At 32.9% G+C, this 25544-nt stretch overlaps 5 protein-coding genes across 8 annotated transcripts; 3 read left to right on the top strand and 2 right to left on the bottom strand.

Annotated features, from left to right (window-relative positions):
• The first annotated feature begins 34 nt into the window (after positions 1–34).
• LOC106662795 (DCN1-like protein 4) lies at positions 35–6892 on the top strand. 3 transcript variants are annotated; one of them, XM_014387131.2, is made up of 7 exons: positions 35–536; positions 732–870; positions 5295–5398; positions 5466–5610; positions 5687–5795; positions 6012–6219; positions 6324–6892. In XM_014387131.2, exons 2-7 carry the CDS (start codon positions 770–772, stop codon positions 6389–6391), a joined length of 735 nt encoding a protein of 244 aa, XP_014242617.1. In that variant the 5' UTR covers positions 35–536; positions 732–769; the 3' UTR covers positions 6392–6892. The 3 variants fall into 3 exon arrangements, with proteins under 3 accessions (XP_014242617.1, XP_014242618.1, XP_014242619.1); XM_014387132.2 differs by having other exon boundaries at positions 51–670; XM_014387133.2 differs by lacking the exons at positions 35–536; positions 732–870 and adding an exon at positions 5188–5235.
• Positions 6893–9025: 2133 nt separating this feature from the next.
• Positions 9026–13296, bottom strand: LOC106662794 (peroxisomal biogenesis factor 3). Its single transcript, XM_014387130.2, has 2 exons — positions 13147–13296; positions 9026–10507 (listed from the first exon to the last, which is right to left on the bottom strand). The coding sequence occupies exon 2, from the start codon at positions 10468–10470 to the stop codon at positions 9457–9459; it is 1014 nt and encodes a 337-aa protein (XP_014242616.1). The 5' UTR covers positions 10471–10507; positions 13147–13296; the 3' UTR covers positions 9026–9456.
• Positions 13297–13680: 384 nt separating this feature from the next.
• On the top strand, positions 13681–22472 carry LOC106662854 (dehydrogenase/reductase SDR family member 7). The gene is made up of 6 exons (XM_014387260.2): positions 13681–13989; positions 16302–16451; positions 17427–17530; positions 17943–18182; positions 21775–21894; positions 21990–22472. The coding sequence occupies exons 1-6, from the start codon at positions 13866–13868 to the stop codon at positions 22236–22238; spliced, it is 987 nt and encodes a 328-aa protein (XP_014242746.1). The 5' UTR covers positions 13681–13865; the 3' UTR covers positions 22239–22472.
• LOC106662855 (methyltransferase-like protein 5) lies at positions 19826–21085 on the bottom strand. 2 transcript variants are annotated; one of them, XM_014387262.2, is made up of 3 exons: positions 20943–21085; positions 20680–20887; positions 19826–20622 (listed from the first exon to the last, which is right to left on the bottom strand). In XM_014387262.2, exon 3 carries the CDS (start codon positions 20465–20467, stop codon positions 19844–19846), a length of 624 nt encoding a protein of 207 aa, XP_014242748.1. In that variant the 5' UTR covers positions 20468–20622; positions 20680–20887; positions 20943–21085; the 3' UTR covers positions 19826–19843. The 2 variants fall into 2 exon arrangements, with proteins under 2 accessions (XP_014242748.1, XP_014242747.1); XM_014387261.2 differs by having other exon boundaries at positions 20787–20887; positions 20943–21083.
• An 885-nt stretch (positions 22473–23357) lies between the features above and the next one.
• LOC106662789 (39S ribosomal protein L20, mitochondrial) lies at positions 23358–25540 on the top strand. The gene is made up of 4 exons (XM_014387122.2): positions 23358–23524; positions 24883–24993; positions 25054–25197; positions 25345–25540. The coding sequence occupies exons 1-4, from the start codon at positions 23438–23440 to the stop codon at positions 25450–25452; spliced, it is 450 nt and encodes a 149-aa protein (XP_014242608.1). The 5' UTR covers positions 23358–23437; the 3' UTR covers positions 25453–25540.
• Positions 25541–25544: the final 4 nt, after the last annotated feature.

The raw sequence follows: 25544 nt of genomic DNA, 5'->3' as shown, positions 1-25544 counted from the left end.
TTTTTTTTTGTTTTTTTTTTTTAACGCTTATCCATATGTCAATCTCATTCATACATTCTCACAACATTTTTGTTTTTCATTTTCCTCTCTTCTTAAACTCCAGACTACTTTCAGAACAGACGATTTGCCTTATTTTCTCTCTCTTTCTCACTTTCTTTTTTATTATTATTAAATAATATTATTTTAGCGTTGTGGGATGAAATGTCCGGTTAAATCGACGCCCCTCGAGGGGAAAAAGTTCTCCAGTCCAACCTGACAACACTGCGTCTAGCGCCTTCGGTCTGGTGTTTCCTTCTTTCTTCGGTTTTCCTCCCGAATATCCTTCCAGATCCCCCTCGCTTGTTAAGGGGACCGGAAAACTCTCAGACCTCAGAACTTGTTAAATGTTAAGACCTTCGAAAGATTGAAAGTGACGGACGACATCTGAAAAGCACCCAGCCGAATAAACAATCCCTCAACACGATATTAACGATTTTTGAAAGGATTATTCATCTGATTATCCTTCAGATGAATATGACCTCTTCAGAAATAATATAGTAAGTGTGAAGCGTTAATCAATAAAGGGATGCGTTTTTTTACATCGTGGCCGATAAGTTTTGCGGCCTGTTTGATAATATCAACCCGTAAAATATGTTAATTTTTTCTGTCTCGGCTTAGCGAATCGTTAATTGTAATTGCTATTCTCGTTGACACTCTTCTGGTTGGATTTTACTGATATCGCTCCTTTGTAGGATGATAAAGGATAAACTAGGCAGGGTTTTCCTGTGAAATGCCACGACCCAAACGTCGTTCAAACTGTCTCTCCGCAGAAATGGGACCGGACGAAGACGAAAGGCATTTCAGCAAGCGGCTTCGGAACATGGGACCAAGGTAATTTATTTATCATCCCTCCTCAGGTTGTTCTTTAATTAGTTCATAATCTCTCTTAATTGCCTAACAATAAAAAAAAATTCATGGCTTATGATCCTTACACACAGTTTATAGCAGCATCCCAACAGGAAAAATCAGTAATATCAAATATTACATTATTGCATCATAATAGGTAAAAAACCACATATATGCACATTCTTCTTAAGTGCAGCAATAACCTTCATTTTGTTTATATAGTTACTCGTCTCTTGGTTATATTGAATGTATTTTATTAGCTTGAACATAAGGTCTGCTTGTTAAAAATGGAGTGTATACTACTGACGTAATGCATTGACAACCTTTTAGTGTATTTACTGCATCAAAAGAGGTTAAAGGCAGGGTGTGAGAATTGTTCTTAAATGTAGCAATGTCCTTAGTTGCTAGTCATCGGCATAAAAGAAAAGACAGTTGGCAGTACAGTAATCCGGTCAAACGATTCAGCTCAGTGTGTATAACTTGTTTTCTGTCTCGATCTGACTAGGAAGGTGAATGACTTTATCTTCCAATCTGACTGTCATGAAGTGTCATCTCTTTAACCATCATGCCTGTGGCCGATTGGTACTGTGTTTACCATGTAGTATGAAGTAGATAGGTCTGAAGTAACAACCATAAGTTTTTGTATATTGCTTGACAAGAGTTTGAAGATACCTTGTGTTAGCATTGATTTATCATCTAGTTCTTTAATATCTTCTTTTTCTCTTGCGTCTTAGTTGCCTAACAAACAATATTCTATTTAAAAAAAAAAGTCTAATGTTCATTACACAGTTTATAACAGCATCCGGACTGCAATAATATAAGACACGCATAAAATATTTTTGCAATTGTATTATAATAGGTACATAAAAAAACCATATATGCACATTCTTCTTGAGCACAGCAATGACTTCATATTTGTTTACTTAATAACCTGTCTCATGTTGGGTGAATGTATTTATTAGCTTGAACAAATAGTCTTCTGGTTAACAGTGAGTGTATATCACTTAGGTACTTTAACAACCTTTACTGCATCACAAGAGGTTAAAGGCAGGATCTTTTCATAATCTCTTTCTTAATTACCTAACAAACAATATTCTATTTTTAAAAAATTAACTGGCTAATGTTCATTACACAGTTTATTGTTGTACCGTGTAGTATTAAGTAAATAAGTCTCGAAGTAACAACCATAATTGTTTGTATATTGCAAGATGAGAGGTTAAAGGCACTTGGTATAAGCAGTAATCTAGTATCAAGTTCTTAATATTTTCATAATTTCTTTCTTAATTGCATAACAAACAATATTCTGACAACAAAAAATGACTAATGACTCTTACACACAGCATCCCGACAAGAAAAAACATAAGTCAGTAACATCAAATATTTACATTATTGCATCGTAATAGGTAAAAAGCCTCATGCCCATTCTTCTGAGTCATGTGGATGATTGTATGTAATAACTTCAACATATAGTCTGTTGGTTAACAATGAAATTTATAGACATCTACTTAGGTAGTAGTACCATCCCTTTAGTATATTTACTGCATACAAAAGGTTAAAGGCACCAGGACGTGAGAATTGTTCTTAAGTCCAGTAATGTCCTTTGTATGCTTATATAGTTCCTCATCAGTGTTCGTATCTATATGCATGAAATTGTGGTCTGTTTGTTAACGGTGGAGTGCAAAGTACATAAGTGTTGTATTAACCACCTTACGTTTATGTAATATTATAAAGTAAAAAAAATAGTCTTATTATAACTTTCTATCGGCATAAACAGGACAGAAAAGAGGCAGCACAATGATTGAAATATTCCCCTCATAATGTAAAACTTGTTTTCTGTCTTGATCTGGCTTGGAAGGAGGTGATGGTCTTTTGTCTTGCAGTCTAACTCTCATGAAGTGTTTTCTTCCATAACCATTATTCTGGTGGTAAACATGTTGATAGTCACTGAATTAACAACCATAAAGTGTTTGTATATAGCATCACAAGAGGTTGAAAACATCCAATGAATTTATTTCTTAGTAATTATTTGGGTGGGTGGCATTGTAACAACCATACATCACATAACACAACAACATATGTGGATTTTGTAGTACTAAAAAAGGTTAGGCACCAATTATTCAGTATTACTAATATAAGCATTGATCAATTAGCTTCAATTGAGGGTTGAATGGAGTAAAAAGTACATATCTAATAGAGTCCTTTTATATTGTACAATTGTATGTCATATATTGTAAGAGGTTGGACCACTAATAAGAGCATTGTTCTTAGACCACAGTAACTCCTTTGTATCTAGTTGCGTAATTTGAGTGAATTTTTTTGTAGCTTGAATATATGGTCTCTTGAAGAGGAGGAACACAATTACAACACACATATTACAAGACTTATTTCTTTGTTGGTTAACACTGTAGTACAAAGTACATAGGTACATAAGTAACAAATTATATTGTGTACGTAACATTAAAAAAAACGTTAAAAACCACCAATGTAAACTGTTCTCAAGCTGAATTGGATGATGGATGGCTTGGCAGGGAACCCCACAGTTCTACTCCATATGTCCAAAGTAGTCAAAGTAAAGTCTTGTATAAGGTCAGTTCAGGGTTGATGGTCAAGATGGATTTTGGTCCAAATAGTTTTCAAAGTTGTCCAAGTCTTCCGGACTGTCTTTTTCAGTCTGCCGTCCAGGTATAGTCCAGAGTTTCTGTCTTGCATGGAAATTGGTATCTCTTTGTTGTTAATGTATAGTGGAGGACAAGACTATTTTTTCAATGTGATTCTATTTTTCTTTATTCAGTTTTGTCCTCCACTTTTTGCACCGATCTTCAATAAGCTCAAAGTGTTCTTGGATGTTGAAGGTTGCTTGGATAGGATTCGAGTTAGAGGACAAAATTGCGTTATCATCCCCATAGGTGGTAAATTGTATTAGGGTGTATAGGTAGGTCATCAGTATAAATGATATAAAGGATGGGACCAAGAATGCTCCCTTGTGGGACACTGGCTTGAATCTGTTTGACTTGAATTGCTTGAATCGGAAACATTGGTTGCATAGATAGAATTTCAGGATAACGTAATAAGGAGTGGGTAGGAAGCTTTTAAGGTTATAAAGTATGCCTGGATGCCAGACCCTATCAAAAGCTTTTGCTACATCTAAACAAATAAAGCAGAGAACTAAAAAACCTGTGGATATTCTGGAAAGTTATACAATTTCCCTTTTACCCTCTAATTTAATAATAAGTAGAGCAAAAATTTTTACGGTTAATACATAATTACATCCAAAAATTTGTGAGATATCCTCTTCCGGATGAAGAACCTGCAGCTTGATCTTTCTCCGATCATTCTGAATCATCAGGAAGATTAGAGATGACAAGAAAACCTAAACGCATTTGACACACCAAAACAGCAAGGAGGTAGTAATAAGGAATGGGTAGGAAGCGATTAAGTGTATAAAGCTTGTATGACTATGGACAAACATAAGATCATAAAAAGGACGTATTAAGTTACAAATTTTCATGGCAAACCTCAGTACAATATTGCACCATTAAATATAATATAACATAATATTGTGGAAAAGATAATTTATTTCTTACCAATCAACTTAAACATAATATTGTTTGTAATGTCATCCTTATGAGGATGTAAAATTTAACCATTTGTCATTTTTACTACCAAACTCTATATGTTGGAATCATCTTATTAATATATATNATTATTTCCTTTATAATCTTGGGAGAGAGAAAAAGTAGAGGATCAAGTTTAGATAAAATTAGCCTGTTGTACTTTTTGTTTTCTCTTTTGTAGCACAACGTACAGAGTTACTTGGTCTTATATCAATTAAATATTAGTCATTCTCATTAATCAAAAAATTATATTTTTAAACAAAAAACAACATCAAACACTACATTAAATTATAACATTAACTGTTATGATAAAAGAATGAAAGATCTGTTCTTTTATTAACAAATGCAAATATATTTCAACCATTGTTGATTTTTTTTCACAAAACACAAATTATAATATATTCATTTAATTAACGGATATTTATATAATGATGTTGATTGTCTGAGAAAATTCTATTTTTAAAAAACTATTTGTGATTAAAAGAAAAACAGTTATGTAAACCCTATGGTCAGTTATACTGACTTGATAATTTCAGTTTCAAAGATGCAGTAATATCTTGTATGTGTTTTAACAATCAAGTAACCCGTCTTGAGGAACATTTCAATGGGTTTAATTTTTGGCATAGCTCTTCCCTTCTGTTGGCATTTGCGAGTTAAACCTAAAAATAAACCTCCCAGGTCAGATGACAATGTAATTCAGTCTGTTTACTTCTCATAGTTTTATGGCTAATATAAAGAAAGTTCAATTAGCCAGCTCATTTTCAAGTTTGGTTTTATTGCATTTTATTGTTTCAGTGGGCGAAGGTTTTCCAAATCTGAAGATAATTCATCTTTCAGTCAGAAAAGATGCTTAGCATGGTTCAGAGAATACACTTCTCCAGATGACCCTGAACTATTAGGTATTACAATTTATTAATATTATTTAATACAACCGTACTTCGGTAGTTAACTAATTTAAAATTTCAGGGCCAGAAGGTATGGAAAAGTTTTGTGAAGATATTGGTGTTGAACCAGAAAATGTTGTAATGTTGGTCCTAGCATGGAAAATGAATGCACGTCAAATGGGATTTTTTACTATGCAGGAATGGCTCAAAGGCTTATCTGATATTCAGTAAGGCAGAAATTGTTTTAGCATTATTATTGGTTAATAATAATTTATTTTTATTTATTTATTTTTTTTATGTTAGGTGTGATACTATTTTGAAAATACAAACAAAACTGGATTACCTCAGATCATTGTTAAATGATCAAACTACGTTTAAAAGTATATACAGATACGCTTATGATTTTGCTAGAGTAAGTTTAAACTCACAAAACTTATATTTTAAGTTGCTAAAGTTGTGCACACACTCAGCTTTGTTGTTGCATGAGAAAAACATAAACTTGAAGTATAAAGGATGCATTGTGTATTGCAAATATCTCGATAAACAGTGTGAAATTTTTACTTTGACAAAAGTCCAATGATAATCATTGCTGACACTATTCTATTTATTTATTTTTATAATTTTTTAGGATAAAGATCAGAGGAGCATGGATATGGAAACCGCGAAAGCGATGCTTCAGTTACTTCTTGGAAAACACTGGAGCTTATTTAGTTCATTTAGTTCGTTTCTAGATCATTCTAAGTACAAAGTAATAAACAAAGACCAGTGGTGTAATATTCTAGAATTTTCTCGTACAATCAATATAGACTTGAGTAATTACGATGTGGATGGGGCTTGTAAGTAACTTTGTTTTATATTTACTATTTAATATTAATGTAATCAAGTTGTATATCGTTTTTACATACATGTGTTTTTTTCAATTGGTTTTATTTATTTTTAGGGCCGGTGATGTTGGACGAATTCGTAGATTGGTTAAAGATGTCGAAAGGAGGAGAACAAAGAAGCTGAGGTCAAAAGTGTGTGGCAATTCTGTCACTTGGAAAATTGCTTAAGTCTTTTAAATTCATTTTGTAAAATTCCCTTTTGATTTTGGTTGAGGATGGAAAAGTGTACTGTTAACATCATATTTTAAATACCTCTTCAACTTTTGATTTGTAATTATAACGGTTTTGTTAATTTAACTGACTATATTTCAGGCAAATATTTAATGCAAAATAAATTAATAGATCTTTTGTACAATCAAATAGGGGGAAAAAAGGATAAAAAAATACTTTCGCTAGTTTTGTACGTTATTTATTATATTTTTAATACATGTCATGTCGTTAACTTTCATTTGTATGGTATAAACATAAATTATTAGTTTATATCAAATAAATTCATTAGAAATGTATAAAACACAGTGACCTTTATTAAAAACAAAAAAAATTATATAATGTCCTGCTCATTTATCTAAAGGTCCAATTACTTCCTACTGATCATTGATTCAATAAAGGCATCTTGGTATTCCAATTTGTTTTAAAGGTTTATTTATTAAACTTTTTTCTAATATTTTGCAAATTAATTATGTAATATAAGTACATACGTAATAGCATAATTAAAATACATTTAACCTGATTTAAAAAAAAACACATGATGTAATTAATTATTCAATTGATGTACATATTAAAAGAAAAAATCAAAATGCATTTCAATTTCACCATGAATTTAGTTGATCTTATACAATTTTTTTTTTTTTTTTTTTTACCTAGGACCAACAACTCTAGTGACGATTTTGTTTTAATGAGAAGGTTTTAAAACAGCAAATTTGATTTCTTCCTTACTCATCAAAAATATCATTGTCAAATTATAAAGAAATACAATGAATTTTATAAAGAAATTTTACATTGACTTTTGTCTTAGTCTTTTTAAAGGACTTTTTTGACATTTTGTTTACATATTAACTAATTCATATGTTTAACTCAAATGATGTATTAGATAAATGCAATGTCATTACCACACTATTCTTTAAAATTAGGACGACAGCAATTTGATAATGGTTAATTCTTTATCAACCAGAATGATACGAATGTATGATTAGCTTGTGTTAGGGGCTAGAAAGACCGTTGTTTGAGCCTAACAGTTGTGTAAAACAGACTAGACCATGGGCCTAGTAGCCCTACCAAGTTACTGGAGGTCACTCAAGAAAGCATGGGTCAGGTCACCATTGTGTCCAAGCTCAGAAAGATGATTGTTTTATCATTTTACATGTACTCCTTAATCAACAATATACCACTGTTGAGATCAAGAATCAAGTAACTTCAACAAGTTAGAACTGTTAATGTCAGTTGACACACCTTAAGACCAAAAATCTTCCTGGAAAATCTCAAGTAGTATAGTGTAGACACACAGATGAAAGTTTTAAGTGCAAATGATTTTTCTTGCACTCTAAAAAAATAAAAATAGCGAGGATAGGCAAATCAAAATGATTGGTAATGACCAAATTACATCTTTCTCATGGCCTCAAAACCCATGCGTGCTTAGTCAGATGAATTTTGGTTCAGTTCTATGGCAGACAAGGCAGCTTATAAAATTTGCACTTCTGTAATGAAACAATAAATGAGCACACTGACACTAGTGTGGTTTAAAAAGTACTTTACCAATCACAATTTGTCACCTTTTGATGGTATAAAATGGATGCACTCTAGATTAAATCGTCTTCACTCATCTGCAAAGTGTGAACTATTGCCATTTTATCCATCGTTTTACATCGACAGGCACAGCCACCAAAGGTAGTTTACAAATGAACACCTAACACTATCATATTTTGTGGGTGAATATTCAGTTTGCAAAATGGGACAGTCATTTGGTTATGCCAATGGTAAGACAGTTGTTGGTTGTAGGATTGGTCACGTGCGTTGAAAAATGGATCCTGTAAAACATCTTGACTGTACCATGAAGGTTTTGAAAGGCAAATGTTTAAATACAGAAGCTTGTTACTGGCGGTGACTATGAGAAACCATATACTCAGCTTCCATGACTTACCAAATGGATGTAAGCTAAAGCGAATGGTTTCATCAATTAGGTCAATCACTGGCATGGTTATGCAAGTTCCATAGATTCCATCAATTCATTGTGTTTCAAAACAAATATCTACTTGACTGTGGTTCATCTTCAACCATCTCATTCCTCGAAGAAAACTTTTCATACCACTTTTGGTCCATGCACTCACTTTATCACGATTTATTGTTTCAACACATGAATGCAGTACAAATTTTATGAGATACCTCAACCACCCTAGTTCTGAGCTTAAAGTCAACCAAAAGCACACATGAATAAAACCGTATTTTATAATTTACAGTTAAACATTTTTTCTTAATGAACTGACATAATTCTTTATTACATGATGTAAACCCCTTAATCCTCTTATGTAAATAAGTGATTAACGGTACTGAAGCAATAAATAAAAATCCGCCCAAATTTTTCTGGTTATCTGGTAGAAACTTTTACTTCCAAAAATTTTATTATGGAAGTGATTAAAGAATGAATATAAATAATATTAATAGTATGTATTTCTAGTCAGACTCATAGCAATCGTAATTTTTCTGCAATTACTTGCTTCATGCAAAGATTAGGATTAGACGGGATAAAATGCAAATCATCAAGTGTTTTTACTGAAATATATTTCCAATTACATATGTATGTACAAACAAACATTTCTGCTATACAATGGAATTTTTGGCAGATAGACTACAAAACTCTTATCAAAACAATTAAGCAAGGTGCTCTGTAAACATGTACAAATATGCTAATATATAAATATTAAATTATCACAGTTTAAAATTTCTGGTAATTGTTTACTAGAGGTTTTTAAGTTTCAATGTAAAAGAAAAAATGCTATATTAAACATTGTTTTAAAAAGATTTTTTCAATTTTAACTAATGACATTTAAAGTAGTTTGTTTTTAAAGTGTTATTGTAATTATCCATACAAAAGTTGTATCACTATTATTGCCTTTAAACAATTCAACTTAATGAATTTTTTTTAAATACTATATACCTATAAATATTGTTCAGAATTTTCATTATATTTACAACTTAATGCAGTTGTTTGTTTGAAAAAGCTTGATAAATGTTGGCACCGAGCATGTTGATTTTATCCATTAATAGAAATTGTGTAATGCAATCATCATTCCCCCCAGTTTTGAATAAAGTATGAATAATCGGTACGATCTTTGCCATCGGCAATACGGATTTTGTAATATTCACATCAGCCGTATTGAAATGGCCTGCAATTTGATCGACTATATTTGAAAACGCTTTCTTGATACAAGAATAAGCGACAGAAATGGCTTCGTCAGACTCTAACAGCTCATAAGTATCTTCTGTGATTTCGTCGGATAAGCCGGCTTGGGATATCCAGTTGGTTTTCACCTGGGGCAGCAGATAGGCCGCAGAGTTCCTTATCGGATCCATCTCATCATATGAGAGACTAGTTTCAATAGACCAGAATATTTGTTCAACATCTTGCAAAGTCATTTCCTTCTTGAGAGAAACGTCTCTAAGCACGATAGTCACATTTTTCTTGATGACAGAAGTCAGCTCAGGGATGCCTGTTTCTAAGAAGTGTTGGCAAAGGCTTAAATAGTCTTCTTGAAAATTCAGCGGCAAAACATCGACATTTTCAGTAAACAAGTATCCACTGAGTATACTGAGTTGAATTTTTAAAAGGATGACCAACATCAAACTAGAATACAAAAGTGTGCAGAGATGTGTAAAAACTGTTATTTTCAGTTCACTCCACAACTCAAATTTGTTACCGGTTCCACTTCTAAGTTTGGACAATAATTTTTCAGCGTCTAGTAATTTATCCACATTAATTTTTAACGACTCTCCCAGTGAGGCTATGATTTGATGGCAAGTTTTTTCTGTGCTTGTAAAATGTTGCTCTTTTGCTAACCTCGTAATGTATTCTTTCGTTCTGTTGTCTTGCCATTCCAGGAGCCTTTTTTGTGCAAATCTGATCGCAAAGAAGGCACTGCTGACTATTACCGTCCCACCAACAATAACATGCTTGTGTTGAGAGACTAATTGCTTAAGTCGTTGTAACATGGTGCTAATGGTCTCTGTTTAAATTCATCACAAGCATCTGAAATACAAAATATATCATTAATATTAGCACCAAAAGAAGGTAAAACATCTTGTATAAGTACAAAATATGGTCTAAATAAATAAAAAAAGAAGGGAAAATAGAAAAAATTCTCAAACAACCACCCTTAAATTTTCTATAATGGCATTAATCTATTAATACGGTGGCTAAGTGGTTAGGATGTCCGACTCGTATTTGCCACAATAGCGGTAATGGTTTTGAAGCTGCTACAGCTTTTTAATTAATAATTATGAAAAATGTATTGTCCACGACACAACGGGGAAGAAACAAATTAGAAAAAAAAAGTAGAATAGACAAAAAAATCCTAAGATACTTCCCTGTGCTATTACATTGGTCATCTTAAATTTTTAAAAATTGGGAAATCTAAAGAAGCCTACCGACTCTGCCAAGAAGAACCAGAGGCATAGTCTTCGGTGACTAAAACAGAAACAGTAGCCTATAAAATGAGAAGATCGACTGGTCTGCTCATTCCAACCACCATCTTCAGAGGCTGATCCGTGCAATTCCAGGAGTCTGTTTAATAGGATCTTAAAGAGAATAACAAAATGCATATGCATGAGATAATCAGCAAGAAAATGACAAGGATGATCGGAAAGGATCAAGCTGTTGGTTCATCATCAAAAGTGGTTCCAAAAGTTTGCTTTTGGTTATGATGTGATTGAAGAAGAACCACGGTTTAATTCGGTCTTGAATGATGATGAATTGAGGTGAGCTTCATGCAACAGCACTTCATGTGTCAAACATGGCAGGGGATTGCCAGAGCGTTCAAAGTAAGCGATGAAACTGTTTGTTCTAGCTTACATCAACTTGGGAAGACACGGAAGCTGAGCAAATGGGATCCTCATAAATTGACTGAAAAGCAAAACATTTTCCTTTCATTGCTTTCACAGCACAAGGTGGAGACTTTTTGACCACAAAAAATGAATCCTATACAGTAACATCAGGTCATACTATTGGCTGACACCAAATGACCAAATATACACTAACAAAAGGTGATGCATGCTTTGTGTTTGGTGGAGTTTGTTTTTAAACATTTTCCGACCATGCACCTATCGATGTAAATTGATGGATAAAATGGCAATGTTTTACACTTTGCAGATGAGGGAAGATGATTTAATCAAGACTGCATCCATTTCATATCAAAATATTTAGAAGAATTTGAGCTTTCATCATTAATACAAGGAAAAACCAATCTATATACATAAAACAGTTCCGTGACTGACAGACAACGCATAGACCAAAACACTGGATCTAAAGGGCTGAAATTTTGATAGTAAATTCCTATTAATATGGATAGCAGATAAGATTTTTTTAAATTCCATCTGTGACGGGATCATAAGATAGTGCTTTGTATAGACCAAAGTAAAATGAAGAGAGGAAATTGAGAAACAAGACATTATATTACAAATCCGTACTAGTGCTATTCATCGCATTAGAAAGGTACATTAAAACAGAGTTGTTTTATGACAAGTATGGTCCCAGGTAAAAGCTAGTATTTTTGTATTTATGACATTTATTGATACAAACTAGAGTCAATAATCTCCTCAACAACTACAAAATATTTGTTTTTAAGAAAATGAGATATTTTCATTTACAGAATTCTCTCAATAGGTGGCTCTCGGATCTGACCCATATAAGGTCATCCTCACCCAATAAAGAACAAGTCATGCAAGGTTGGCACACGAACTTTGGCCCCAAAGGTTGCTCGATGTGTTCCACCTAATTAAAAGGTGCAATTCCTTGGCTCCATATAGAGAGCGCATAGGAATGCCACCCGATATGAGAATTGTGCTTGAGCACAGCAATGGGTATCTGGGTCCCTGTTGCGATTGTTAGAGGAAAGTGGGTTGTTTTTATGGTATTTAGTACCGATAATTTCCTGTCCCTAGCATGTGTTAAGAGTATTTGGCATGAATATGTGGCGTGAGGGCAAATGACGGAATATTGAGTATCCCATCAACCCTCAATTAGGTTAGTTATATGCGTGTACAGGGTGATGGAGGAATATCGAATACTCCCCCAAACAAACTGGTGGTATTTAAATAAGAAAAAATGTATTTAAGAATGGGTGAGAATGTGAATGGGTTTGGATTTAGGAACTGATTGATTTGGGGCTGAAATGACCTAGCTGTTGATAGTACTTGGAGCCCGACCTCGGTGGCTGAACGGGATGTAACTGAGTCTAAAACCCCAGGCTACCTGATTCTGATTCAGCTGAGGGTAATTATCAAGGCCTACCGGTAATTTATTGTAAATTAGCTCACAAAAGCTGAAATGATGTGAGAAGTGATAGCCTCAATGCTGTACATATGTCTATGATGTACATGTGCAGAGTTGAGTTTATACCAAGTCAGTACTTGATTCACTTGTTAAAATTTGGCTTATTTAAAATAAATTTAAGGCTAGTTCGATATATCTAACCAAAGGGATATTTTAAGAGCATTTTCGGGACGACTTAAAAGTAGGCTTATCTTAAACTTCTATGAAGCTGCCCAACAGCCAACAATGGCATTAAAATAGGTTTACCATCGAAATCATCATTATAAGATGATCGTTTTTGCTCTATACTAGTTAAACATTAATTTTAATTTAAACATAAAACAAGTTGTTCGCACTACCTGTCACAATTTTTGTACACATACAAGATCAACTCCACAAAAAATTTACACTTTAAATACCACAGAATACTTTAATTAAATCTGACAGCATGACTACGTAGAACAATTCATTCAAATAAGTAAATAATTAAAGCAAACAACCAGAACAAAACCTCCTCTTTAGAAAGATTGTAGTTTTATTTAAATTTAAAAAAAAAATTAATTAAAGGCTAAGATTTTAATTGGCCTAATAAATTTAAATCATAATCTAATATTAAAATGAGGTTTGAATTTTATTAAACATGATAAAATTGATAATAAATGTCGAACTATAATTTTCGATTGTTGGGAAAACGATTTGTGAAATTTATCGATAATTGTTTTCAAAATGACTAGAGGGATAGGCCTATAAATTATAAAAAAATTAAACTTCACTTTCAAACTACTTAAAAATAATGTTTAAGTTTTACTCAAGTTAAAAAATTGTATTCTAATACATAAGATTGATATACAGATATCCATGTGTTCAAAGACGAATCTGTACACTACTTGATTTGTTGACTTTATGTTAGGATTTAGGATTAAGGTTGATGGAGGGGTTTTATCATTACATTTTTTATAGATATTATCTTCCTTGGAACACCTATAGTATTTGTAATCACGCTTAAAGTATAAGAAAGGCCATTACATTTTTTTAATTTGCCACAATTTTAATATAGTGTTGTAAATAAATTGATAAAATGGACTTTTTCACGATTATCGGCTTGTCTGCTGTGATATACATTCTCGTTTATTTCATAGTTTTGTCAGCTACAGACTGCGACCTTGGTCTGCTATGGGCATTATACACTGGCCGAAAATTAGGTTCGTCTATGTATTGAATACTGTTTAAATATCTGCTAATAATATTTTAGGTTTCTATTCTTTACTGGTTCTTATTCATCCTTGGACATTAGTGATACTTTATTGAAGAACTTTAGTATGGTCCATGGTTGGTAATATTTATGACCTGATAACTTTTTTTGAGATTTGTATAGTTTAACAGTCCTAAATCCACCTAATCCGGCTGCTTATTTTGACCTGATAGTTATAAAAATCCAAGACAAAACTAGAAAGGAGAAGGATCACTCTGATAAGAAGCAGCCAACAACAGTATATTTTATTTTATATGTATATTTATTTTTAACAGTATATTAGAGATTTTTGTCTATTTAGTTCATATGTAAAAATAAAAATCCACTTTTGTTGAACATACTGCAGATAACGCACTGATAAGCGTGATAGTATTTTAAATTGAATTGTTCGTAATGCAAAAAAAGTGAAGTGTTTAAATCTGCAAAGTGATGAACTAGTAAGTTGATGACCTGATGATTCAGTGGGTGATCTGTTATTTTCCTGTTTTCTTGGCAATTTTGTTGAAACACTGTGTTGAGGTATACATAGGGATGCACAGAGTTGATCTTGCACTGGAACCGATTATGTCTGATTTTTGAACATGTATCCACCCATCGTCACACAAACATTCTCAATCTAGTGAATGTAATTAGCCCTCTCATACTTGTCATCCCCAGGGTTGATGCAGATTGGGGTTGACATTTGAGGGGCAGTGGCTCGGCTGGGGACTGGAGCGACCCTTCCAGGCTGGACTCATTATTGCGGGAGCAACGGGGGAGGTACTGAGGGACTTCAGGTGTTCCTGAGACGGATAACAGAGAAGATTTCATAATGATTCACTTAAGGTCAAATAGATAACTTTCATATATGTGTGGTCTTTTAATTTTGTCTTAATTGGTTTTGAATAATATTTTATTTTTATGTGAATAGCAGAATGTTTTTTGGTTTCTAATTGAATTTCGATAATGGGTAATTCGGGGCTAGCTTGTAGATTAGGTGTTAGATCCGGGTATAGCTATTTTTCAAAATAAATTTTTTGGGATTGGATTTATCTTTCTTTTATTTTTGGCTTTTATTTCAATTTGGGGACAGGTCAATCCACGGAAACTGTCCCTTTTTGACCATTTCGGTCCAGAGCGTAACACACTAGAGCCAACTTAATTATACATAACATCCATTTTGTTTTGACAGTTCACAGTAAAAACCCAAACTTCTTTGTGTCCGTTCACTTCCCGCAACTATATGAAATATATCTAACAGACATAATGGATGAAGGCATGGTCATGTGTATGGGTTGTTAGCCCATTTTCAAATGAATTCGCACTTTTTGCAAATTTCTGGTCCCATAGTATGCGAGGCTTTAGTACACTTTTTTGCGTGTGTAGCCATGGACACAAAAAAATTAATTTCATTAACTCAAGAAATTGATTTTAAAATATCTAAAGAAACCAAAAGATTGAAAAAAATTCCAAATGCATACCACCAAAAACAGAACAACCACTACTGACGGACACACAACACCGTTAAGTCTGTTCCAATGTGGAGCTCAAGTTGGACTAATAAGTCCATAGGCATAGTCGGATGTAGACGGTTCTAGTGTGAGATCAACCACTGAAGTTGGTGAAATGCTAAAAAGAATCTGGTAGAAAAAACCTACAAAAATAGGCAGAGCAGGACATCATGGATCAGTTGTTGATATTTCCATGTATGATTTCCTCTTGGGGTTCCAACTTGTAGGGTTAGTCCTTTTCAATCATTTTGGTCTTTCAGGCACATTTTGTTTTCTTGCCATCTTCGGTGCTGTGTCAGTTTTTGCACTTCATCAGATCATATTTTAATAATATAAATTATAAATGTGCTATGTTCAAGAAACATACATGAGTATAAAGGACAGGACTAAATGAAAAAATCAACCAGAACATCGATGGTAGAAAGACTACGATTTGGAATTCAAGATTTGATTAATCCATGTTTTTAGTTGGCCCTATTTAACCAAAATAAGATTTGATCAATGAAATTTACTTCTACAAATTGTGATTAAACATATCAATATGACAAAAAAAATTGTATTTTTGCATTGTAAAGTTTGTATCAGTTTTTAAATTTTATAGCTTAATGTTTTAAATAAACTATTGTTATTGCTCTTACAACTGAAGAAATTCATTACCAAAAATGCTAGTCCTAATGTTAACCCATATTATTGTTAATTTTCAAGTATTGCCATTTTTCTTAAATTAAACCCTTCCTTTTTAATTTTTTGTATCTTATTTTTTATGTTCTAGATTACTTTAAGGATAAGGTCGTCTGGATTACAGGGGCATCGAGTGGTATTGGGGAGTTCTTAGCTGTTGAGCTCGCAAAAAATGGTGCCAGCCTTATCATCAGCGCTCGTTCGGCGAGTAACCTGGATAGGGTCAAGAAAAGGTGTTTAGGTAAATTATGAAAATAACAACAATAATTTGAACAAGAAAATGTAAAATATTATTTTAGTTTTGGTCAAAATGTTTATCGACAAGTTCTCATGGTGCAGTTTTTCCATGGTTTTTTAATTTATTTGTTGCTGTATAATAAAGAAAAATGTTATAGAAATTGTTGAAAGGGACTAAATTTGGATGTATATTCAACAAATATGGGTTCTAAGTACCTTTACAAGTGCATTTTGTAATCTTGCTACTTTCAGTTCACTTGTGTTTTCGGTGCTGTCTTCAGCTCCTATCAGTTCAACACTCCTCTCAAATTAGCTACATTGCCATTATCACTGACATCTCAACTTAACAGCCCACTTATTTTAACTAAACAAAGGGTGGCTACGGTTGTGAGGTCTAATTTCCAAATTTTGAAATTTACTTTTAGTGTTTTGCAGAGCCAGAATACACTGCAATATTTAGGGATGGTGTATTAATATTTATTAATATAATATTTAACATTTAACTTTCAACCTAATTTCGCCAAACTCATATTCATTTGTCTAATATTTTTCAATTTACTAACATCCTTCGCAAATTTCATTCCTATTGGTTTAGAAACCTGTGAGCAGCAGCAGCTTGGTGAACACAATTTTTGGTCATTTTTACACCCAAAATTTTATTCTTGGCTCCTGGAGCCCACTGCAAGGAGCACTCAGAAGTGTCCATATTTTTCAACCTAGAAATCCATTAAACAAAATTTCATTGAAATTGGTGACCCCACAACCATAGCTTCCCTTTTAAAGTAAACTGAGGTGGTTAAGCACGATTTTTATGCTGATCCAAGTATAAGGGCATTTTGCAGAAATGTCTATTCAAACTGGTGTGACTTGTAGGTTATATGGTTTGATGAGTATTTGTAAAAAGTGTTACTCTCATTGTATTATCAAGACAATGTTTCACAAAGCAAACAACACAATACTTGAATATTCTTTGTTATAGATGTTGGAACACCTGTTAATAAAATTCTTGTTTTACCTTTTGATGTAACGGATTATAAGAAACATGAAGAAATGTTTTTAAGAGCAACACATCATTTTGGAAAAGTAAGCACAAAGTTAAAATTTAAATCCTTGATTATCCTAAGTAGTACCTTATTAAAATTAATTATTGATCATTTGGAGATTGTGAGATGCAGTCTGGTGTGACGTACATTTAGAAAAATGTATTCTTTATCATGCTAACGTTTGATCTTTACTAAGATCAAAATGTTGGCACGATAAAGAAAAATTTTTTCTAAACCTACATCATGCCAGACCGCATCTCACAATCTCCAAATGATTATTAACTAAAGGTCACTAAACACCACACATTAATTTTTAAACTTGTATTAAATCATGTTATTCTAGTTTCTGAAAGTTATTTATGAAAAGATACATAACCAAATTAAAGTGTAATTTTCTTTTCATCCCGATTGTGTTGAAATGAAGTTTTACAACAGTAAGAGTTCTGTTTCAGCTGGACATTCTAGTAAATAATGCAGGACGGTCTCAGAGAGCAGTTTGGGAAGATATATCGACAGAAGTAGACAGGGAGATGTTTGATCTGAATGTCTTCAGCTTGATTTCTCTCTCAAGGCTGGCCGTCAAGTATTTTGACAAAAATGGTGGTGGTCACATTGTAGTCTCTTCTAGTCTTGCTGGAATTTTTGGAGCGCCATTTTCCGCAACTTACACTGCCACAAAACATGCTCTCCATGTAAATATAAACTCATGTATTTCAAAATATTTCTATACATAATTGTCTCTGATTATCATGGTCTGTTGTTTATTGCTTTCTTCAACATTTCTATATCTTTATTGATTTTTGTATGTCCATTGTATGCATTGAAAAGTTTGACAAACCACTGAAGATGGTCAAGTGCTGAAATCTACTTATTTATAATTAATCTATGAGGTTTCGTGGTCCGATTGACCAAATAAATTCTTTTCAATTAATTAAGGCTTTGGTTGAGATAAAAAAGCCAGTGTCATGAGCAGGATTCGAACCCATGACCTTCGACTAAATACACCACTGCTCTACCACTTGAACTATCCTGACTTCGATCCACTCGGACCTTAACTTCACATCTCAACCCCACCTTTTGATTTGTCGCTGAGAATCAAATAGATTACACGACATTTGAAAAAATGGCAAAAAGGAGTATAAATTCAAAAGGTGGGGTTGAGATGGGATGTTGGTGTCTGAGTGGATCGAAGTCAGGATAACTCAAGTGGTAGAGCAGCGGCGTATTTAGCCGAAGGTCATGGGTTCGAATCCTGCTCATGAACTGGCTTTTTTTATCTCAACCAAAGCCTTAATTAATTGAAAAGAATTTATAATTAATATAAAGCAATGATGTTTTCCAGAGACATTTATTAGGTCTTCTCGTTCTTCTAATGGGTTCTATTGCAAGTACCTGAAAATTTGATTAGTAAGTAAATAAAGTAATTGCTGTCATACAGGAGGTCTTATCATCCAACTAACCATTGGATGTTACAAATGAGGGATCTAACTACTTTATAATTCAATTTTCATACTATAATTAAAAATCAATGGTCTCTATTGGGATTTTTGCTCACAACCGCTACCATGGCAAATAAGTCACACTCTAACCACTCAGCACCGTGATCCCTGAAAATTTGATTACACATTACTATTAAAACCTGATTAAAAGTAATCACTTAGTCTGACTCCTCAGGCCTGTTTCACACATGTACTTAGTGGGAGAAGTAAACGATGTTTCACCCTTGAATGTTAAAAAATAAAAAGTCGCGGTCAATTCAGGGGAGGTCGAGGAGTTTGCAAATTTTGGGTGGATTTCACATCTAGCCGGTAGGGCATTAATCACCAGTCCAAAAGGTTTAGGCATTGGTTGAAATGGAATAAATTGTTGAGCTATTCATCGTGTTAGAACTTAATAGACTAATTTTATGGGGCCAACATCATGACAACTAAAACACCGACTGCCATATAGTCGGTAGTATTACAGGAATTACTATAATTACTTGCTTTTTATTGTTATAATTATGTATAAGACATGTATATTGTAATAAAATGGAGAATAGACATAATTTGAAAAGAAAGAAATGTATTGACGTAACGAAAAATCAAAAGGAGGACCAGTCGAGAATTTGATATTATGAATTCCCCTAGTTCGCTTTTCTTGCTGTCACTGTCTTCTCAGCTGTTCTGATGACACATAGCTAAGCCAGCACAATAACACACAATTCTAACAATATTCTAAGCAAAAAAGTTGTATGAATCTCACAGCTATAATTGTTTTTGTGTATTAATATTTTTTTTTTAATTTCAAATAATTTAATGTATATTACATAGGAATTTCATATTAAAAAGTCACATATTTTGTAATGTTTAATTTAAGCATTTCTTGTAAACTTGATTACATCAACATGAACATCAACTGATTTTTTATTGTGGAATTTGTACGTCTGAGGAAGGTCGAATTTCAGTTCTGCAATCACATCACATTCTACCTGCCATGTTCTACATTTCTTAATAATATATTCCCTTGTAGATGTTTTATGCATTGAGTAAACGACTTTTCCCATTCTTATTGCTGTTTCAAGAAATTCTATGTCAACTCCATTTTTTCTGGTCCCAAATGGAGGGTTCATTATTACAGTGTCAAAAAAATCATTCCACCTGTCTGGTATTCCTGTGGTAACATCACATCTCACCACGTGACAATTTGGCACTTCAATATACTCTACATTGTGGTTAAAAATTTCAATTGCATCGTCATCAATTTCAAACCCGATGCAACAACCGGCTCCTAATAAGGAAGCACCAATCGAGAGGATGCCACAACCACAACCTAAATCTGCGATAACTTTATCCTCAATGTCATCATACTGTGAGTGTATGGCATGAAGCACCATAGTTGTTAAATGCGGTGTCGTCGTATACTGCTCATAATGGATTTTTGGCTTGTCAAACACCTCAACCTCTTGTAAATATGATTCTAACTCTTTCAATTTCATTGCTTCTTGTCAAATCTTGGTAAAACTGGAAGTATCACATTACCGAATGATGAATCCTGTGGAATGTAATAGCCGAATGATTGGCTGTTGGCCAGATTGAAAGCACTCCGCTGAGTGGAGTTAAAAGCTTGTAAGTCTGGACTCAAACTAGTCTGCTGTAAAATAAATATAAATATAATATTATTAAAAAGTACAAAAACTTAATCATCTACTTATGCTGAACTGGCATTCGCGGGTGGAGACCTATTCAATAAGTGACCCATTGCAGTTCATCGATTCGCATACCAACACCCAGCATCAATTCTATTCTTCTACTTACTGCGATATTTATGGGTAAATTCGAGTTTGAGGATGAGACCACCCCCTGCTTCAGCAATTTTTTATTTAGCTCCAACTCCTCCAGGATTTTTCTATTTAATTCTAAAATGGAAGTTTTTGAGTTCACTGAATAATCATGAATAATAAAAGAGCCTACCTCTGTTTGATATAGCCATAAGATATTTGCATTAGAAAAAGGTTTAAAAAATATAACTTTTTACGCAAAGTTTTATTTGAAAGTATAATTCAAAATAGAAAAACATGTTTATAACCTTAACATAACCTTTGCAAATTGTATAGGATTTATTGTCTTATTGGTGGGGCTGAGGTCAAGGATTGAAATTGGTTAACTAATTATTAAGTAATAGTATTTCATTTTAATTTTTACAATTCTTTAATATTTCGTTTAACCCTTTACACACCGTCATTGCTAAGCACTGTGACAATGTTGTTGGTTCCTTGGCAATGTAGGGACTGATTTGGACTTTAAAGAACTTTAAAACCATCTATTGAAAATTTATTAAGTCTTTATTTGAAGAAATATTTAAGATCGTTTTGCTCTGATAATGATCTTAAATAGGTCGAAAGCTTGTTTGTTTTTCAGCCAGACTATAGTGATCCAGATTATTAGTGATTTTGTAGAATAACAGTAATTTTATAATACTTAAGGTCTTTATTATCAGAAAATATATTAAGTTTATTTAATATTTAAGTTTTTGAATTGGAAATCTTGGAATGTTTAAAGAATTGTTTTACATACATTAGCATTGACTGTAAAAAGCCTTACATAATTGAGCATTCCAACAACAGGCTTGTTACTTGTATGTTTAACATAAAGAAGTCACTCAAAGTTTCTCCATGTATGTTATGTGAAAGATTAAACAAAATATTAAACAATTGTAAAACTTAAAATTAAAATAATTAATTAACCAATTTTCAACAGGCTCGGCTTTATATGTGTCAAATATAAAATATATGTTTTCTTCCAGGGTTATTTTAAATCATTGCGCATGGAAAAATTAGGTACAAAATTAGCCATAACTCTTCTATGCCCTGGACCTGTTTTTAGTAATGTACTTTCACAAAGTTTCACTGGAAAAAGCGGTGAGGTAAGAAATCAATAAATAATGTAATTTCCATCCACAAACATATATATTTCAGAGCCTTTCTGTAACACTGAATACATACATATTTTTTTTTACAGATTTTTGGTCAAGAAATGTTAAAAGATGATAAAAGAATGCAGACAAGTCGCTGTGCTTTTTTATATGCAGTTGCCATCGCCAACCATCTTGATGAAGCCTGGGTCGGCCTCTTTCCGAGCATACCACTGTGCTATATTTTAGTGTACTTTCCCAACATTGCTAAAAAGCTGGCACTTCTCATTGGTACAAAACAATTGATGAAGCTAAGAGACAGTCGCCAGGTTATGAATACAAATAAAAATGATTAAAATAACTTCAAAAATGATTTTTTTTGTGATGAAACTGTGTTACAACACCAGTTATTATTCATAATGTGTATTTTAAGCCTAAATACAAACTTTATTATTTACTTTTTGTCATTTTTTTGAACTGGTATAATTATTTGCTTAAAACCATTATGAATAATTGTAATACATACCTACATTGGAATAGTTTATATTTTTTGCTATTTTTTAGGCTAAGTGGATAACAATAAAAAAGTGCTCAAACATTTTCCATTATTCCCACCTTAATTGTTCAAATTTATTCTTTGATTGTTGATTGGCTAGATTGTTAAACCACACTGCATGCAAAACATGTTTAATCATTTGTAAACTCTGGTTTGGGTTTGTTCTGAACTGCAGAAAATTAATTATTTGAAAGATAGGTGCATGGGACGTGGACAAATGCGTTGTATGTGCTATCTTTGTTTGGTAATGGTAATAACACCTGCCTGGAACAGACTGATGGAGACAAAATTTTTGATTTGGCTGGTATGGTTTATCCCCATTTGAATCTATATTAACACAGTCATACCAGTTTGCTAGACAGCCGCAGGCTATTTTGACTGTTTTGGTGTAATTTGAGTTTATGACCTTAGGTTTCTATGTTAAGCGTAATTCGTCTAATTTACATTATGTCCCCCAGCAGCTTTTTTCTTACAGGGTGTTTATTTCCTGAGATAATATTGCTTTCCAGAAGAATTATATTGAGTATTTATTTATTTATGTATTTATGCTTTGCTTAGATATGTATTTGTAGTAATTAATTAAATGTACAAGTCTTGGGTGTTGAAATGTGGGTTTTAATCAAATAAATCTGTGACAGTATTTTAGGCGCGATCTTTTTAATCAATTGCTGATTTATAATGAACTTTCATCGTTTTGCCCAGACTCCCTTAAATTTAATTTTTCACTATTCTACTGCTATTTTTGGTAAATTTATAAAAATATTGTTGAATTTGTAAAAAATATTCCTACATTGTTTCTTGAGCAAAGACTGTCATTTTATTATAATGCGAATTAATTTGTCTTGTTTTATAGTAATTTTTCGAAATTTAAGTATAGTCCACTCCAGTGAAGAAGGGGTGGTGTTTAGGTAAAGAAGGTATCATAAAGGTTACTATACTGGTAAAACACGTTTTGTTGTATAAAGTTATCAGTTTCTAAGTTATAAGCTAAAGTTAAAGATGGTTTTTACCACCGTAATCAATTTTGTAAGGTCAAAAGGGCCCGACGAATTTTGGAGGAAGAGGAAAATTTTTAAAATGGCTGCGGTTTGTTTTTAATTTATAAATTTATTTTTCAAAAAATTAATCCCAAACAATACAGGTTCTTTTATTTTGTGCTTATCCGTCTTAATTAAAATGTAATTGTTTAGTTGGTAACTTTGATTGAGAATTGGAAATGTAGGAAAATACTGTGTGCTGTAAAAATACCTGAAAGTAGATTATGTCAAATTACATCGGTGATAAAATCCCTGGTTTTGTCTGTTTTGAGAGCCTAACTTTAAAGGATTGAACCTGTAAATTAGTCATTTCTGATCATTTTGGCCTGCCTATTCATGCAAATATATGCTAAATACACTTGGAGTAGTTTTTGTTGACTCAGCCGATCATTCTATTAGTTTTAAGTATGGTTCCACACAAATTATGGGCTTTCTAGCTACGCTGTTGTATCGAAACCTGTTGGTGGTTTTACTAACAGCAAGCAAGTGGTAAGAGGCTGCCTTGGCCCATCAATAAATATTTTTACAGTGGTATTGTTCAGATTGTATTTTGCTCACCGTTCATACCACACATGGGCTTGGGAAGCTTTCGATAAGGTGATTTTAGCATTGTTCTTTTTTAATTAATTTTTTTTTAACTCTGTAGAATGGATAAAATAAATCACCACCATATCAATTTGCCACCCGGACCTACCACGATCAAATGAAAATAAAGAGAGGGCCAGCGCCAGGTGGTGGCCGCCTGGATCTTGGGCTTGCACAACCAAGCTCAAAGTGGCGTCCATCAGGCTGATGTTGTGTTACTTCAGGCCACAACTTGTTAAAAAACTTTCTCAGAATGCTCTAATTATTTCGGATGGATCCATGTCCACCTTTTTGGGATCACTTCATCGTCAAGGATCATGATTGGAATTGATACAGTTTGAAACTGCCGAGGAGTGTTAAGCAACCTATTGATGTATTGAATCAGCATTGGATGAACCTGAAGACATATTTATGTTTATTGTATGATTTCTACGTATAATCATAATATTAAATCTGATATCTGAAAGCTTCACCATTTGTACAGATGGAAGCAAGAAAGAGGGGGTTGGATGCACCACGGTTATTTTTGCAAAAGTACCAGTTTAAAATACAGATTGGCTGATGATTGTTCATTGTTGTACATTTTTTTTTACTAACGACTGTTCAGTCATTTGACTTTATTTTTATAAATTAATTAATTCTTCTTACGATATTTCCATCTACTTCATCTGGTGTCAGACTTTTATTCAACTGATCAAAAATCAACTAATTACAATGTTGGGATCGAATCCCAGATTGGCTATTAGTAGATAATAAATTATTAAATACTTTCAATATTTTTCCAATTTAAATTCTTTTTATTGTGAAATATTCTTGTTTCAGCATTTTGTAGGCCGAAGGAGAAATTGCTATTCAATTGCTATACGTAATGTTCACCGTGCCCTAGCCTACGCTACAAAAGGCAGACAACTCAAGAAACAGGACATGATAGATGTAATTATATCTGTTGTCATAATTTTTTTTTTCTTTTGTAAATCTATATTTATATTTTAGCTTTGGAAAACGCAAATAGATGCGGGAAGCCAGCAACATGGTTTGTCTTACAATTTGATGAAGGAAGGGTTAATCAGGAGCAATATTTTGCTCAATAAAAAAACCCTCGCCGATCTAGCCATTTGGGAGCCGTACACGTTTAAGGTCTGATAATTTTTAGTTGCCTATATGAAAAGTAAAACTGTAGCATGAGCCCTCCCCCCTTGTGTGGACTTTCAACATTTTCACATTCCTGATGGGCATATGAGTCAATTATAAAATATGTTGTCTAATTTTTATTTATTTTTACAGGCTTTAACTCAAATAGCAGCTGTGAAAGTGAAAGAGGAAAAAATGCCATTAGATGACGATACTGAAATCCCTGAAAACGTAATAACCAGAGGATTGTTATCTAAATAATGTTAGGTCTTATTTCATATAAAAATAATATATTATTTACAATAAAGTAGTGTAACTACACACTTTTGTAATAAACTCTTGTTACAAATTTT

The sequence above is a fragment of the Cimex lectularius genome, unplaced genomic scaffold (assembly GCF_000648675.2).
Source record: "Cimex lectularius strain Harlan isolate CLEC.00 unplaced genomic scaffold, Clec_2.1 scaffold73, whole genome shotgun sequence".
Taxonomy (NCBI): Eukaryota; Metazoa; Arthropoda; class Insecta; order Hemiptera; family Cimicidae; genus Cimex; species Cimex lectularius.
The sequence above is the reverse complement of the archived record's forward strand: the minus strand, read 5'-3'. Positions and strand labels throughout refer to the sequence as shown.